Source organism: Ochotona curzoniae, unplaced genomic scaffold (assembly GCF_017591425.1).
Source record: "Ochotona curzoniae isolate NIBS_2020 unplaced genomic scaffold, NIBS_Ocur_1.0 contig_1274, whole genome shotgun sequence".
NCBI classification, from domain to species: Eukaryota; Metazoa; Chordata; class Mammalia; order Lagomorpha; family Ochotonidae; genus Ochotona; species Ochotona curzoniae.
Genome location: NW_024465023.1, coordinates 813,885 through 828,632, shown reverse-complemented (window position 1 = coordinate 828,632; position 14,748 = coordinate 813,885). Strand labels below are relative to the sequence as shown.

Genomic DNA, 14,748 nt, shown 5'->3' with positions numbered 1-14,748 from the left:
AAACAGAAAATTTAATAAAGCACATTAAAAATAATTATAAAATCTTATAATGGTTTCAGTTACACTTTACTATACTTCAACATAGTAGCACATTCCAGCTTTTAAAATAAGATACTAGTGAAGATTATAAAACACAATGTTAGGGGCTGGTACGATGGCTCAACTATCTAACCCTCCACCTTGAAGCACCAGCAACACAGATGAGAGTCAATTTGTGGCCCAGCTGCTCTACTTTCTTCTTCTTTTTAAAAGATTTATTTATTTTTTATTGCAAACTCAGATTTACAGAGAGGAGGAGACACAGAGGAAGATCCTTCGTCTGCTGATTCACTCCCCAAGTAACTGCAACAGGCACAACTGAGCTGATCCAAAGCCAGGAGCTTCTTCCAGGTCTCCCACGTGGGTGCAGGGTCCCAAAGCTTTGGGCTGTCCTCGACTGCTTCCCCAGGCCACAAGCAGGGAGCTGGATGGGAAGTGGAGCCACCAGGTTTAGAACCAGCACTCACATGGGATCCTGGAGCATGCAAGGCAAGGACTTTAGCTGCTGGCTACCACACCGAGCCCCCACTTGCCCCACTTTCAATCCATCTCCTTGTTGGTAACCTGGGAAAGCAGTAGAGGATGGCCCAAGTCCTCAGAATCCTGCACCCACATGGGACACCAGAAGCTCCGGGCTCCTGGCTTCATCTCAGCTCAGCTCCAGCCATTGTGGCCACTGACAATGTGAACTGGTGGATGGAAGATCTGTCTGCTTCTCCCTGTAAAATCTGCTCTTTCAATAAAAATCAACCAACCTTTAAAAAAAAATGAAACAAAACACAATGCTACCTGAAATATAACTAAAACTAGAATATAACAAGCCAGGCAGTACTCAGTTATTCAAAGTTTTCAATGAGGCAAAGGCAGCCCTACAATACGCCAGTAAACAGACAATGGACAAAATGTAAATTCTGACTAACAGACTAGTCTTCCTAGCCTCTTAAAACATGACCCAGGGCTCTCATCTAGCAGTCACTGCTAACTCCACTTAGTTATACTACCTTCCTTGGGAACTTGACACACTTGTCAAAGCAGAACTCCTGTGCTCCCCTACTCGCCTCCCCTACTCCACTGAAAGCACTTCTCAACAAATCGCGCTGACTTTTGCTCACTTGTTTAAAGGAAAACCTGAAAAATACTCCCTTCCACTCAATCTAACAACATGTCCTACAGACTCACTAACACACTCTCAGTTTGCACACTTTTTTTCATCAAGCACTACCTTCAGGCAAACCACTATCACCTCCCATCAGCCCTCTAGATCACCTGTTTCCACTCTTTCCAAGATCAGTGCTCCCCGGCCCCTATTCTTCATACAGAAGTCAGAATGATGTAGTGAGGATCAAGTCTGTAACAAGATCACTCCCGGCTTTAAAAAAAAAACCCTCAGGCCCGGCGCGGTGGCGCAGTGGTTAAGGTCCTCACCTTGCACGCCCGGGATCCCATATGGGCGCCAGTTCTAATCCCGGCAGCCCCGCTTCCCTTCCAGCTCCCTGCCTGTGGCCCGGGAAAGCAGTCGAGGACGGCCCAAAGCTTTGGGATCCTGCACCGGCGTGGGAGACCCAGAAGAGGCTCCTGGCTTTGGATCGGCACAGCATCGGCCGTTGCGCTCACTTGGGGAGTGAATCATTGGACGGAAGATCTTCCTCTCTGTCTCTCCTCTCTGTATACCCGCCTTTCAATACAAAATAAAAATCTTAAAAAAAAAAAAAACCCTCACTAGCTTCCCACTGCACTTACACACAATCCAAACTCCGCTTCCAGATCCAGCAGGCCTTGTCTGGCATGGGCCAGCCACCCTCCAAGCTTGCTCGGGCCTCCTACCTCTTTTGGCCTTTGGCTTGCTGTCAGCCTCTGGGTTTCAGGTGCCTTCCCCCTGGATGCTTCACAGTTAGCTCAAACATGACATCCTCAGGGGATTCTCCAACCAAGCAACCTAAAGAAGTACTTCTCCAACCCTCATCACTTTCTCATTAACACAGAAAACTGGCTGTTGATATACAAGGTATCTGCTTTGCTTACTTACCCGACATGCCTACCTAAAAACTTAGCTAAGGGGACCATCATGGTGCAGCAAGCTAAGTCGCCACCTGCAGCAACATTTCACATGACCACAAGGTCAAGTCCTGATCGCTCCACTTCCCATCCAGCACCATGTTAATGCCCCTGGAAGGCAGAGGAAGATGGCTCAAGTGCTTGCACTTCTGCTGTCCATGTAGGAGACCAGGATACAATTTGAGGCTCCTGGCTTCAACCTGGCCAAGCTGCAGCCATTGGGGCTATTTAGGGAGTTAACCAGCAGGTGGTAGTTGCCTCTGTAATGCTGCCTTTCAAGTGAATAGATAAACAGCACAGGTGTTCCCTGACTTGTGGTAACTAATACATAGATTATAAAACAATGTTATATACATGAGCAAAATTGACATTTTCAGATTTTATTATTGTTTACATCCCTTGCCCATACTCCAGACAAACAGTGGTTTTTCTACTTACTATTTGTGAGTTCACTTAGCTGAGGCTAAGTTTCTGATTATAAAAAAATCTGCAAGTATGTCATTGTAAAACTTAGAAGAAAAGTAAGAAAAGGAGGGAGGGGAGGGGAGGAAGTAGCCTTATGTTCTTAAAGTTGTAAATATGAAATATATAATTTGTTCCCTTTTTGTAGATAAAAAACTTAAATAAAAACCTAGCTCACCGAGAGCAGGGCCAGCCTCTCACTGCTCTCTGTCTACCAGACAAGACATAAGCACACATATCAAGTCTTTCTTTACGTACACTTGGAACCTCTTATTTTAGCCGCTTCTAAGTGTCTCGGTAGACACCCTTTGAAGCAGAAGCATGTACAATAGGCTTAGCTTGCTACCTGAGCCTTAAGACCTCAAAAGAAGAATGTAACAGGGAAGCACATAAAACGGATTGATTCATTTCTATTTAAAAATCACAAGCTCCAACATTATTTTTTTCTGTTCCCTAAAAACCTAGCATAATCTTGCCTCATGTGAATGTCTAAAATTGAACATTACAGGATGATTATTAATGCTACCCAACTGCAGCTACTCAAATTTATCAATACTGCAGAAAAGATACATCCTGATGGAGCAGTCAAGGAAAGATGAGCGGGGATAGCTTTGAAGTAGGTAACTGTTAAGGAATAGCAGCAAAATAGGTCAAATCAATCTTTTAAAAAATGAATCCTGGAATATACAGAACATATGCACATTTTTCTTACAGATTCCCTTCTAAATAAGCAATGGTGTATTAGCTACAATTTCCTTTATACCCCAGGACAGAAAGGAAGTAAAGATTTAATAACAACAAAAAACGTTCCCATTTTTTTGTATTTATGACCTGTCATAAGCACTTAAATATCTTATAATCTAAGTACAAATGGAGCCTATACAAAATATTTTCCAAAGAGACCTATGCATATAGGGCAAAATCTCAGAAAAAATACTGCTCACTATAGAGCAACACAGAATAGAAAGTGATCCCCGACAATTTTGTAAACACTGAAACACAGCCACCCCGAGTCATTCACATACTGCTTATGGCTGCTTCCGGGCTACACCAGCAGAGCCACACAGATCACCAAACCTATAATAGTTGCTATCCAGCCCTTTATGGAACGTTTGCCAGCCCCTGCTATTTAAAAAACAAAACAAAACAAAACAAAACAAAACAAAAAACAAAACTGAGTACAGTTGAAGGAAGCCTTAATTTTAGGAATCTAATACATGACTCTTTCCAAACAAACAAACAAAACAATAAAAAAAAGAAAAACACAAACGCAAACCCTGAGCCACCTCCAGCTTCCTGTGCCAGCACACCGCAGGGCACAGCTGGACACTGGCAGGATATTCAGTGCTTTTAGCCTCCCAGGACAGGAATCACCTCTCTCTCCTTCTTCTCCTGGCGTTTCTGTTCCTCCTCTTCCCTCTCTTTTCTCTGCTGTTCTTCCCATTCTTCCTTCAGCTTTCTCTTCAAATAGAAAAACAAAGCAGGGAAAAGGCAGTTTTTACTTTTCCAAAGTGTACTTTTTTCAAAACAGTTAACACACAGGGCAAATCAATTAACACATGTAAAGTGGGTAATACCAAATTGTTTAAAATTGGACACGTGCAACTCCCAATGAGAAGTGTCTCATGGAGCCACTACCGTGTCAGGCATCTGACTGAGTGTACCTCTTGCTCCTCCTGTCGCCTTCTATTGGCCTCTTCCCTTTCCTTCTTTATTCTGAATTCTTCTTGCGCCTTCTGCTCCCTCAGCAACCACTCTTCATGTAATTTTTGCCTATCATTACGATGACAATAAAAGAGAAATGGGAATTTATTTGCATCTATATACCATATAAATACAGTTGCAAAATGATACATTTGGAGAATGATTAATATCACCAGGGCCCGGCGTGATGACTCAGTAGCTAAATCCTCACCTTGCATGCGCACAGGGATCCCTTAAGGGCACTAGTTCGTGTCCTGGCTACTCAGCTTTCATCCAGCTCCCTGCTTGTGGCCTGGGAAAGCAGTGGAGAACGGCCCAAAGCCTTGGGATCCTGTACCTGAGAGGAAGACCCAGAGGAGGCTCCTGGCTCCTGTCTTTGGATCCTTTCAGCTCCAGCTGTAACGGCCACTTGGGCAATGAACCCGTGGATGAAAGATCTTTCTCTCTCTCACTCCTTCTCTCTGTAAATCTGACTTCCCAATAAAAATAAGTAAATCTTTAAAAATAAATAAACAAAATATAAATATAAAATATCACATGACATTTCCTAAAAGCAGTGAACTCGGAGCAGAGAAGTAAAAGGTATGAAGCAAGCTTTTGGAAAAGGACAAAATGTTGCCGCACACTCTTCCTGCGGGATGCTCACGGCAGCCATTACCCCAAGCGCACAGGGATCTGAGCTGTGACTGTCCTTACATGGCACACAACTTCCCTTTCAGGCCGAGCACTGTGACAGTTAGGCACCAGAAACATAGCTGCAAATTCCAAAACACTACATAGCTTTTCTCATACAGAAAACATTATTCCTCTTTTTTTTTTTAACATTTGTTTATTTTTATTGCAAAGTCAGATATACAGATAGGAGGAGACACAGAGAGGAAGATCTTCCGTCCGATGATCCACTCCCCAAGTGGACACAATGGCCAGAGCTGAGCTGATCTGAAGCCAGGAACCAGCAGCTTCTTCCAGGTCTCCCACGCGGGTGCAGGGTCCCAAGGTTTTGGGTCGTCCTCCACTGCTTTCCCAGGCCACAAGCAGTGAGCTGGAAGGGAAGTAGAGTAGCTATGATATCAACCTGCGCCCATACGGGATCCCAGTGTATTCAAGGCGAGGACTTCAGCCATTAGGGTGCTGCACTGGGACCAGCATTAATCCTCTTATTCTGTGCACTTTGAAAGCACCAATTCCTTGGTTGCAACAAAATGAAAACCTGTCATTTTTTGTCATAAACTTTGCTTTACTACTCCATACAGTTGAGAATCCTGCCATTTACCTAAAAACCTAAACTGATGAAAGAAGAAAAATAAAGCTACATTATTATATCTGTAAAATAATGCTACAGATTTTCAATAGATGAAAATCATAACAATAAATTAGCAAGTGCTAGTTCATTTTTCTAAATGACCAATTATAAAGAATTGTTTTCTTAAAGTGGCAAGCCTCTCAGATGTTCAACATCACATATTTCTACTTTAAGCGGGGAGGGGTCATCAGGAGAGTGGCACAGTGCATTAAGCTGCCACTCGGAATGCAGCAGCCCATATCCGTGGACCTGGATTTGAGTCCCAGCTTCAATTTCGATCCCAGCTTCTGGCTAATGCACGCCCTGGGAGGCAGTAATGATGAGGCTCAAGTTCTTGAGTCCTTGCTATGTAGGTGTGAAACCCAGCCTGAATCCTGGCACCAAGTGCTGCACACGTTTAGGGAGTGAACAGTAGACAGACGATGATCTCTTTCAAATAAAACAAAAATAGGCAAAAATTTCTTTACCACTAAAAAGAGGGTCGTATTTCCAAAATTTGTTTGGCAATCAGGTGAACCTAGATTTCACTGTTTCCATGAATTTATAACAGGGAAATGAAATATAAGAAATTATATTATTTCAGGAACATTAGAAATTATGTAAGGTCTTATGTCTGAACTAGAGACACAATTATAATTTTAATCATGCTATGGGAAATTATATTCCATTCTTAACTACAGATTGCAGGAACACACTGCTTAGCCACAGTAGCAGGTGGCGCACTACACACTTCAGAGTTCCTATGCATAGTTTAGAATACCATGTAGATGTTTGGTTATATAGAATTCTGATTTCCTCATCTTTTGCTGAACATATCAACTGCAAGTAACTGAATAAAATGGCATATAAACTTAAATTTTTTATTTAATAAAAGACAGAGACAGGCAGAGAGAGAGAAAAAGTCTGTGCAGTGGCTCACTGCCCAGTGCCTGGAACACCTGGGGTCAAGAGCCAAGAACTCCCTTGAGGCCTCCCTGCCCCTGCTGCCTCCCAAGGTACATATCAGCAGGGATTCAACACCCAAAGGCGGGGTTTCAGGCATCCCACCAGTGTCTCAACAGCCATGCCAAAGGCCTGCAGCAGTATAAATTTAAGATCACAAAAAACTTTAACATGTAATAATACATTATGCATCTATTTTCACATACTCCATAAAGCTATATAGTATTGTCACATAATTAACGTTCTTATTTTTTACTAATAATGTAGTATATGTTATGGCTTGGATAGGGCTTATTTCCTGCATGCAGTAGAGATCCCCAATGTGGCAATAAAAAAGCTGCTGGAACTTGTCAGACATAGATAGGACCTAGTGAACGGTTCTGAGGTCATACAGGATGCACGTAAGAGAAGGAGCGGTACAAAAAGAGCCAGACTGGCTCCCCCCTGCTCTCTGGCTTCCTGTCTCGCCGTGTGACCTCTTCCACACCGGTGTGCCACTGTGATGCCATCTACCATGAGACCAAGCAACAGGGCCTCCTGATCTTGGACTTTCAACCTGCAAAGCTAGGTGCGAAACACACCTCTTGATAAAGCACCTAGGCTTGGTTATTTTATTATAGTAAAAGAAAACAAACACAGTATGCAACACAGTAAGAATAAAAATTAAAATTATAACACTCTTATCAGGTAATATTATCTTAAGTGCTATTCACCTATCTCCTCATTTAATCTCCACAATTCTATGAAGTAATCACTATGATTTTTATCTTCATATATTTTTTTAAAGATTTATTTATTTTTATTGCAAAGTCAGATATATAGAGAGAGGAGAATTACAGAGGAAGATCTTCCGTCCGATGATTCACTCAAGTGACTGCAACAGCCAGTGCTGTGTCGATCTGAAGCCAGGAGCCAGGAATTTCTTCTGGTCTCCCACACGGGTTCAGGGTTGCAAGGCTCTGGGCTGTCCTCTACTGCTTTCCCAGGCCACAAGCAGGGAGCTGGACAGGAAGTGGAGCTGCTTAGAACTGGTGCCCATATGGGATCCCTGCGGTTCAAGGCCAAGGCTTAAGCCACTAGGCCACCATGCTGGGCCCTTATCTCCATATTAAAGACAAATAGATTAAAGCATAGAGATCAAAAAACTCAATACAGGGCCCAGCAGAGTAGCCTAGTGGCTAAATCCTCACCTTGCATATACCTGGATCCCATGTGGGAGCCGGTTCGCATCCTGATTGCCCCACTTCCCTTCCGGCTCCCTGCTTGTGGCCTGGGAAAGCATTTGAGGATGGCTCAAAGCCTTGGGACCGTGCACCCATGTGAGAGACCAAAAACAAGTTCCTGGCTTTGGATCAGCTCTGTTCTGGTCGTCATGAGTACTTTGGGAGTGAACCAGTGGATGGAGGATCTTTCTGTCTCCCCTTCACTCTGTAAATCTGACTTTCCAATAAAAAGAAAGAAATCTTAAAAAAAAAAAAAAAAAAAACAACTTGAACAGAATAAGTAGCAGGACCAAACTAGAACTCTTCCCTAGCTGAATCTAATTCTATAGTTTTTAATTGCTTGCACTTTTAAAAATGTTTTTCCTTTTTAGAAATTCTACATAATATGCTCAGGTAGACAGCAACAACCAAAAAGGAGAAGGAGCACCTTTCATAAGGAACACAACAAATAACTAATGAATATCTACAAAGTTTTTTCTCCTTTTTAAATTGGAAAGCCAGATCAGATTCACAGAGAGAAGAAAAGACAGAGAGGAAGATCATCCACCAGTTTACTCCACAAACAGCTACAATGGCTGGAGCTGAGCCGATCCGCAGCCAGGAGCCAGGACTCTTCCTGGGTCCCCCACACAAGTGCAGGGTCCCAAGGCTTTGGGCCATCCTCCACTGCTTTCCCAGGCCACAGGCAGGGAGCTGGAAGGGAAGCAGAGCAGCCAGGACATGAACCAGCACCCAAATGGATCCCGACACCTCCAAGGTGAGGATTTAGCCAGTGTGCCATTGCGCTGGGCCCAGTTTTTTCTCCTTCTTAGAAAGGTGTTCTGGAGACAAAGTACTGTGGCACAGCCCGTTAAGCCACTTGCAATGCCAGCATCCTGTATGAAAGGTTGCAGTTCAATCCCAGCTACTCTGACTGTGATCCAGCGTCCTGCTACTGCACCTTGGCAGCAGTACGTGGTGCTTCAAAGGCTTGGGCTCTCCCAGCACTGTGGCAGACTCCGAGGCCGTCTCAGGCTTCTGCATCTGACCTACTTCAGTCTTGCTGCTGCAGGAATTCACTAAGTAAGCCAGCGGACAGAATAATGTTCTCTCCCTTTTCCGTCCTCTGCTGCTCTGCGTTTTAAGTAAATGCAAATACATTTTTGTGAAAAATTTTCACAGTGTTTAAGTATACATACTACAAAATTTTCACTTTAGTCATTTTTAAATGTAAAGTTGTGTAGTATTAAGTTCACTAGCATGCATCAACTTTATCTTTTTAAAATTACCCGCATTGAAAAACACTAAGAGAAAAAAAACAGCAGGATACTTTCATTATCTTGAGATGTTAGAAAATTGAAGCCAGATGCCAAAGTCAGATGACATGAAAACGAAACCACAGTCAAAAGGCAAGTAAGGACTGTCCGTCACACTCACGGTAAAGGAGCAATAATATCCTTCAGCGACTCAGAGTAGTGTCTACAAAAAAAGTTTAAGCGTGTACTCTGAACCAGAAAGGTAGAAGATTTATAAGCAATCTACAAATAGGCAATAAAACACATAAAAAGTATTCAGCCTTACTAATTCAGAAATATACAAGATATACAATGAAATGTTTCACTACAGGAGATTTAAAAATTGGTAAAGTCGGACCAGAACCATGGCATGGTACCTAAGCCTCTGCCGTGACGCACAGTCTGTGTCCCAACTGCTCTGCCTCCCATCTGACTCCATGCTTGTGGCCTGGGAAGGCAATGAGAGATGCCTCAAAGTCTGGGGCCCCTGCAACCACACGGAAGACGCAGAAGCAGCTCCTGGCTTTGGATCAGCCCAGTTCATCACTGAGGCCATTTGGGGTGAATTCGTGAGTGAAAGATCCTCCTCTCTGTCTCTCCTTCCCTCTGTAAATCTTTCAAATAAAAATAAATAAATCTTTTTTAAAAAATTGAGAAACTGTGAGTGATGGTGTGTAGAGATATTAAATACCTAGATTCCCCAAAGGAAGGACTACAAACTGGGATGCCCTTTTGACCTGGCCAGCCACATTTTATACTGATTTATCCTTTAATCCCAACCATGTTAACTTTTCATACTATAATGGAATGCCTGAGACAACAAACTCATGAAAAGGTCGACTTTGGTTCACAGCATAGGAGGTTCTCTGGTTTAGCCTCTATGAGGGCAGTGATGTCACCAGTGAAGTGCATGCAAAAGAAAGGATTACACAATGGGCAAGGAAGCAGAGAAAGGCTGCATCTAATCCAGTCTTTGCTAATCACCTTCTCGCACCACAACTACCTCCCAAGGACCCCATCCCAAAAACCTCGCCACCTGCCATCAGGCCCCACCTCTTCCCAATAGTGCCACCCTGTGGACCAAGTCCATAACGCATGAGCTTTGGAGATATTCAACATGAAAATGGATATATGAACCACAGAACCAACAATATTATTTCTAAGTATTTTCCTGAGGAAGTAAGAGGACCATTATCATGGCTGTATAAGCATGGATACTCATCACAACTCTATTTAGTAGCAAAACATCACTGTAACTGGAAAGTCCACCAGTTACAGTCCACAAATTATTAGCAAAGAATAAATTACACTACATCCATACAAGGGCTACTGCACTGCCATTAAAATTCTTCAATCAGATTCTGCATTAACACTGAAGTACTCATAGTAGATAGACATTCGACGTAACAGTAACACACTGCTTGGGGGCGGACACTACAGCATAGTGGCACAAAGCACTACACCAACTTCTTGCAAAGCTGGCATCCCATTTGGATACCAGTTCATGTCCCGGCTGTTTCACTGCCAAGCCAGCTCCCTGATAATGGCCTGGAAAAGGCAGCAGAAGGCGGCTCAAGTGTTGGGGACCCCGCCACCCGCATGGGAGCCCCAGAGGAAGCTCCCAGCCTTGCTTTCAGTCTGGCCCAGCCCTGACTCTTATGGCCATCTAGGGAATGAGCCAGCAGGACAAAAGAGCTCTTGTTTTCTCTCTCTCTCTCTGTAGATCTTTAAAAAAAGACAATGCTTGTGACACTTGCATCCCACGTTTGAGTACCTGGATTCAAGTGCTCGTTTTGATGCCAACTCCATCTTCCTGCTAATGTGCAGCACACTGGGAGCCAGCGGTAATGGCTCAGGTAGCCAGGTTCGCCCCCGTGGGATTCCTGCACTCCCAGCTCAGGGCTGCCTGCTGTGGCATTTGGGAAGTCAGCCAATAGATGGGAGATGTCTCTGTCTCTGCCTCTCAAATAAAATTTTTAAATGTTTAATATGTATACATATACCTAACATATATGTATACATACACATGTGTCTAACATTAAAAGTTACAGAAAAAATATAAATATCTTATGTAAATATATATGTATAGAACATTTTTGCTTTTTCTTTATGCTTATTTGAGAGGTGGAGACTACAATGGCTGAGAATGTCAGGCTAAAACCAACCAAGTGCCAGAAACTCAACTCAGGTCCGACTCCCGGGTGGCAGGAGCCCAACGACTTGAGGCCATTAGTGCTGCATCCCAAGGTCGACATTAGCAGGAAGCAGGAGTGAGGCCTGGAATGCAGGCACTCTGATGGGGGACAGGAGCACCTGACCCTCTGACTGCTAAGTCAAACGCCTGCCCCTAAACTTTCTGAACAGTGGCTACCTTTGGGTGGCTTGCATTTATTAAAGCACTTTCATTTCTTATACTTGTGAACTTGTTGGGTCTTTTTTCCCAAAAACACTTCCAAATTAGCAAAAACAGTGAAAAATCCTTCCATTAAAAAAAATAACGTACAGTTTTAGCTGACCAGCAAGAGACTTCAGGAGTTTACACAAGGATTTTCTAAGATTTTATAGAGAAAACCTGCACTAGTTCGTAAAAGCTGCTGCTAGTCCCAGAAAACCACTGCACTTGCTTTAAGTGCTTCAGCGACTGCTGACCTCTCTCTCTCCAGCAGCTTCTCTTCTTCTAGTTGTTGTTCTTCAGTCAGAGCATCCTCCTCATCCTGGGAGACTCCTGAAAAGATTCATGTGTCTTAGTAAACTATCTGAAGTATTACAGATCCTTGGTCCATAATTTAGGGGGAAATAATGCAATCTTTACAACTATGGCAAAAACCTGCTGTTAAAATTGCCCACTAATAAGAGCTCTCGCTGCCCAAAGAGCACCAGACAGTTTTTTTTAGAAAATATTTATTATTTTTATTGAAAAGGCAGATATAGAGAGAGGAGGAGAAACAGAGGAAGATCTTCCATCCGATGGTTCACTCCCTGAAACAGTTCTAACAGCACCAAAAAGAACAATAATGATACTGAAAATGTTCGATAAAACTTTACTGGGAAGGGAATATTTTACGCCACCTCGGACGGCAGTGGGGGAGAATGCGCCCTGACAACTGTGACAACACTTCAACTACACCTCACAGCTGCGGCACAGGCTTCCCAACACGGGCAGCCAGAGGCCCTGCATCTGCTCTGCACTGCTCCATCAGGCACAGTGTAACCTGAAGCTCCCCAGCAGGACAGACTGACAAGAAAACTCGCTTGAGCTTTTCAAAACCATCAATTCTGCTTAGGGATGACAATGAAAGCTACTACGTGATACCACTGAATTGCTGTTCGTTAATTTAACTGTAGGTTTGATATTGTGGGTCTATGAGACAAGGTTCGTATTCTCGAGATGCAAGCGGAAGGGTTCAGGTGAGAGATCCTCTGAAGTCTGCACCTCCCACATCAACAGAGATGGAGAGAATAAAGCCAGCTGTTACTGACAGGCTTCACGGATATTTAGGGGACAATTTTTTTTTTTAATTTTGTGTACACTGGGACATTTTCAAAATAAAAATACAGTTAAGTGATTTTCAATATACTAGAAATGAAAAAAGTCCTCCCCTACTCAAAATTTAAATTTGAAGAAAAATGAACAGTGAAAGTGGAGGAAAAATGGAGAAAAGCTAAACATGAGCTTCAGGGCACAGAACAGGCACAGAGGGAGCTACGTTGCTGTCTGCAACACTGGCATCCCATATCAGCGATGGTTCAAATCCCATCTGCTCTATTTACCATCTAGCTCCTGCCAACGGACCTAGGAAAGCAGTGAAAGATGGTCTAGGTGTTTGGGGCCCTGCCATTCACATGGGAGACCCAGAGAGAGTTCAGGGCACCTGGCTTAGGCCTGCCTGTGCACCAGGCATTGTCTGTTGTGGACACTGGGCAGCGAATAAGTGGACAGAAAATATGGTTCTCTCTGAGTCACTCTGCCTTTCAAATCACAATATAAATAAACCTTAGAAACTTGCCTAGGACAAGCAGATTTAATATAGTTAAATGAATTTAATATATAAGTGTTAGGTTCTGCTATGCAAAGGTCACATGGCACAGTGGTCACCTGTATCTCCCATGTGGCACAAACACAAGTTGATAAACGAGCACTCGGAGCTGCCTTTGGCACCATAAGGACCAGCTGTAAGGGCAGGTGTCTCAACAAAGACTCTCATTCTAGGATGTGTGGTTTCATTTGGTTTTAGAATTCATAAGTAAAACATATTTCACTAGTTTATTTTTAGAAGCATAAGTATATAACTTAAGTAACTTAAGTAATAGTTTGAGAGTAAACACAGATCTCTTATTTTACTGAACCTTGAGTAAAAATCGCAAAATGTTTATTTAATCAAAACTCTGGACTCTAGCTTATTTTGCTAAAAAAAAAAAAAAAAAAAAAGCAAGCAAGCAAGAAAGAAGCACTTTTTTTCACCAACTGCCTACTATGCACAAGGACTGTGCTGGCTGCCTGCTGCAATTAACGCTGCCCACACCTGTGGCCTTAGATAGTAGAGGAATAGTTGCACACAAACCGTCAGAGAGAATTCATTGTTAACTTTCTCCGCGTGCACAGTACATCGTATCTAAGGGCGCCCACAGCTGCCTGGGGAGGCGGGGGCCACCGCTGCACTTCTATCAAGTCAAACAGCAGCCAAGAGCCCCTACCTGAGTCTCTCAGTCGCGCCAGTTCCTGCCGACGTTTCTTTCGTTTCTCCTTCTTCAGAGCTGCTCTGTACTTTTTGTGGCTGGAAGATGGAACCACACAACATGGGCATCAGCGGCCAGCAGCGCGGCGCTGCCACAGTTCGCTCTCCTTCGGGCCCGATAACAGAGAACCGCTTCGGACAGAAGTCTTGGTCCCCGTGTGTGAACCTTCTCCATCCTTCCACGCCAAGAGGTCAGATACTCGCCCACCCGCCACCAGCTGCCCTCAACTCCCGAGCCCACGGATGCCCGTGACAGTTCAGCCCGAGCCCCTGAAGGCTTCACGCCGCGGCTCACCTGCGCGACCCAGCGCCTTCCGTTTCCGTATGGATATCCTCCATCCCCAAGACCACTGCGCCGTCCCCTTTTCTTGGGAACTTTCCTCCTTCAAAACAGCTTACCTGGGCTTCTCCGGAGACACTGCACTGCCCGGCGCCGCCATTTTACCGTTGCTGTCCCGCCCCCTGAAATCGGACCGGAAAGGCGGACCCAAGAGCCGAGGCGCGCAGGCGCGCAGGGCGGAGAGGCTGGGCCCCGGCGCGGCCGTTAGCAAAGGCAGGAGGTAGCTTTCCGCAAAAGCCCCATCCAGTTCAGAGAGAGGTCTCCTTGCCGAGAAGTGCTCGGCAGCTCGCACCCCGACCTGGAAGTAGTTCTCAACAGCCTCAGAGTTTAGCTCTCCCCGCTCCCAGTGCAGTGTCTTATCTTCTGGCCTCCGCCGTGAGCCACTGAGGAAGCCTCCTCACCCAAAGCTGCTGGCCTCGCTCCCGGGGTGCCGCTCCAGGCTCCACCCCCAGAATGTCTGCACCTATGGGTGCCTCAGCGCTTGAGAGTCCGCCTCATTCCACCTGAACACCCGCTGGTCCGTAAGTGAACCCAGCCCTTGGCCATGCGAAGCTGTGCCTCTGCCTGAGGACTTCACATGGGCCAGTACACAGCCAGAGTATGGTACCAGCAAGGATGGAGCAGAGACCACCCCGGGGGATTGGGGAACTTTGCCATGTTGGAGTTGAGT

At 44.5% G+C, this 14,748-nt stretch overlaps 1 protein-coding gene across 1 annotated transcript in view; it reads right to left on the bottom strand.

Annotated features, from left to right (window-relative positions):
- Window positions 1–14,508, bottom strand: part of ZRSR2 (zinc finger CCCH-type, RNA binding motif and serine/arginine rich 2) — a 30,522-nt gene extending 16,014 nt beyond the window's left edge. Inside the window, exons 1-5 of the mRNA XM_040997502.1 lie at window positions 14,138–14,508; window positions 13,698–13,777; window positions 11,652–11,727; window positions 4,221–4,329; window positions 3,931–4,017 (exon numbers count right to left, since the gene is read on the bottom strand). Coding sequence (XP_040853436.1) covers window positions 3,931–4,017; window positions 4,221–4,329; window positions 11,652–11,727; window positions 13,698–13,777; window positions 14,138–14,178 — 393 coding nt within the window. The 5' untranslated portion in view covers window positions 14,179–14,508. The remainder of the gene's footprint in view (window positions 1–3,930; window positions 4,018–4,220; window positions 4,330–11,651; window positions 11,728–13,697; window positions 13,778–14,137) is intronic.
- Between the last annotated feature and the right edge of the window lie 240 nt (window positions 14,509–14,748).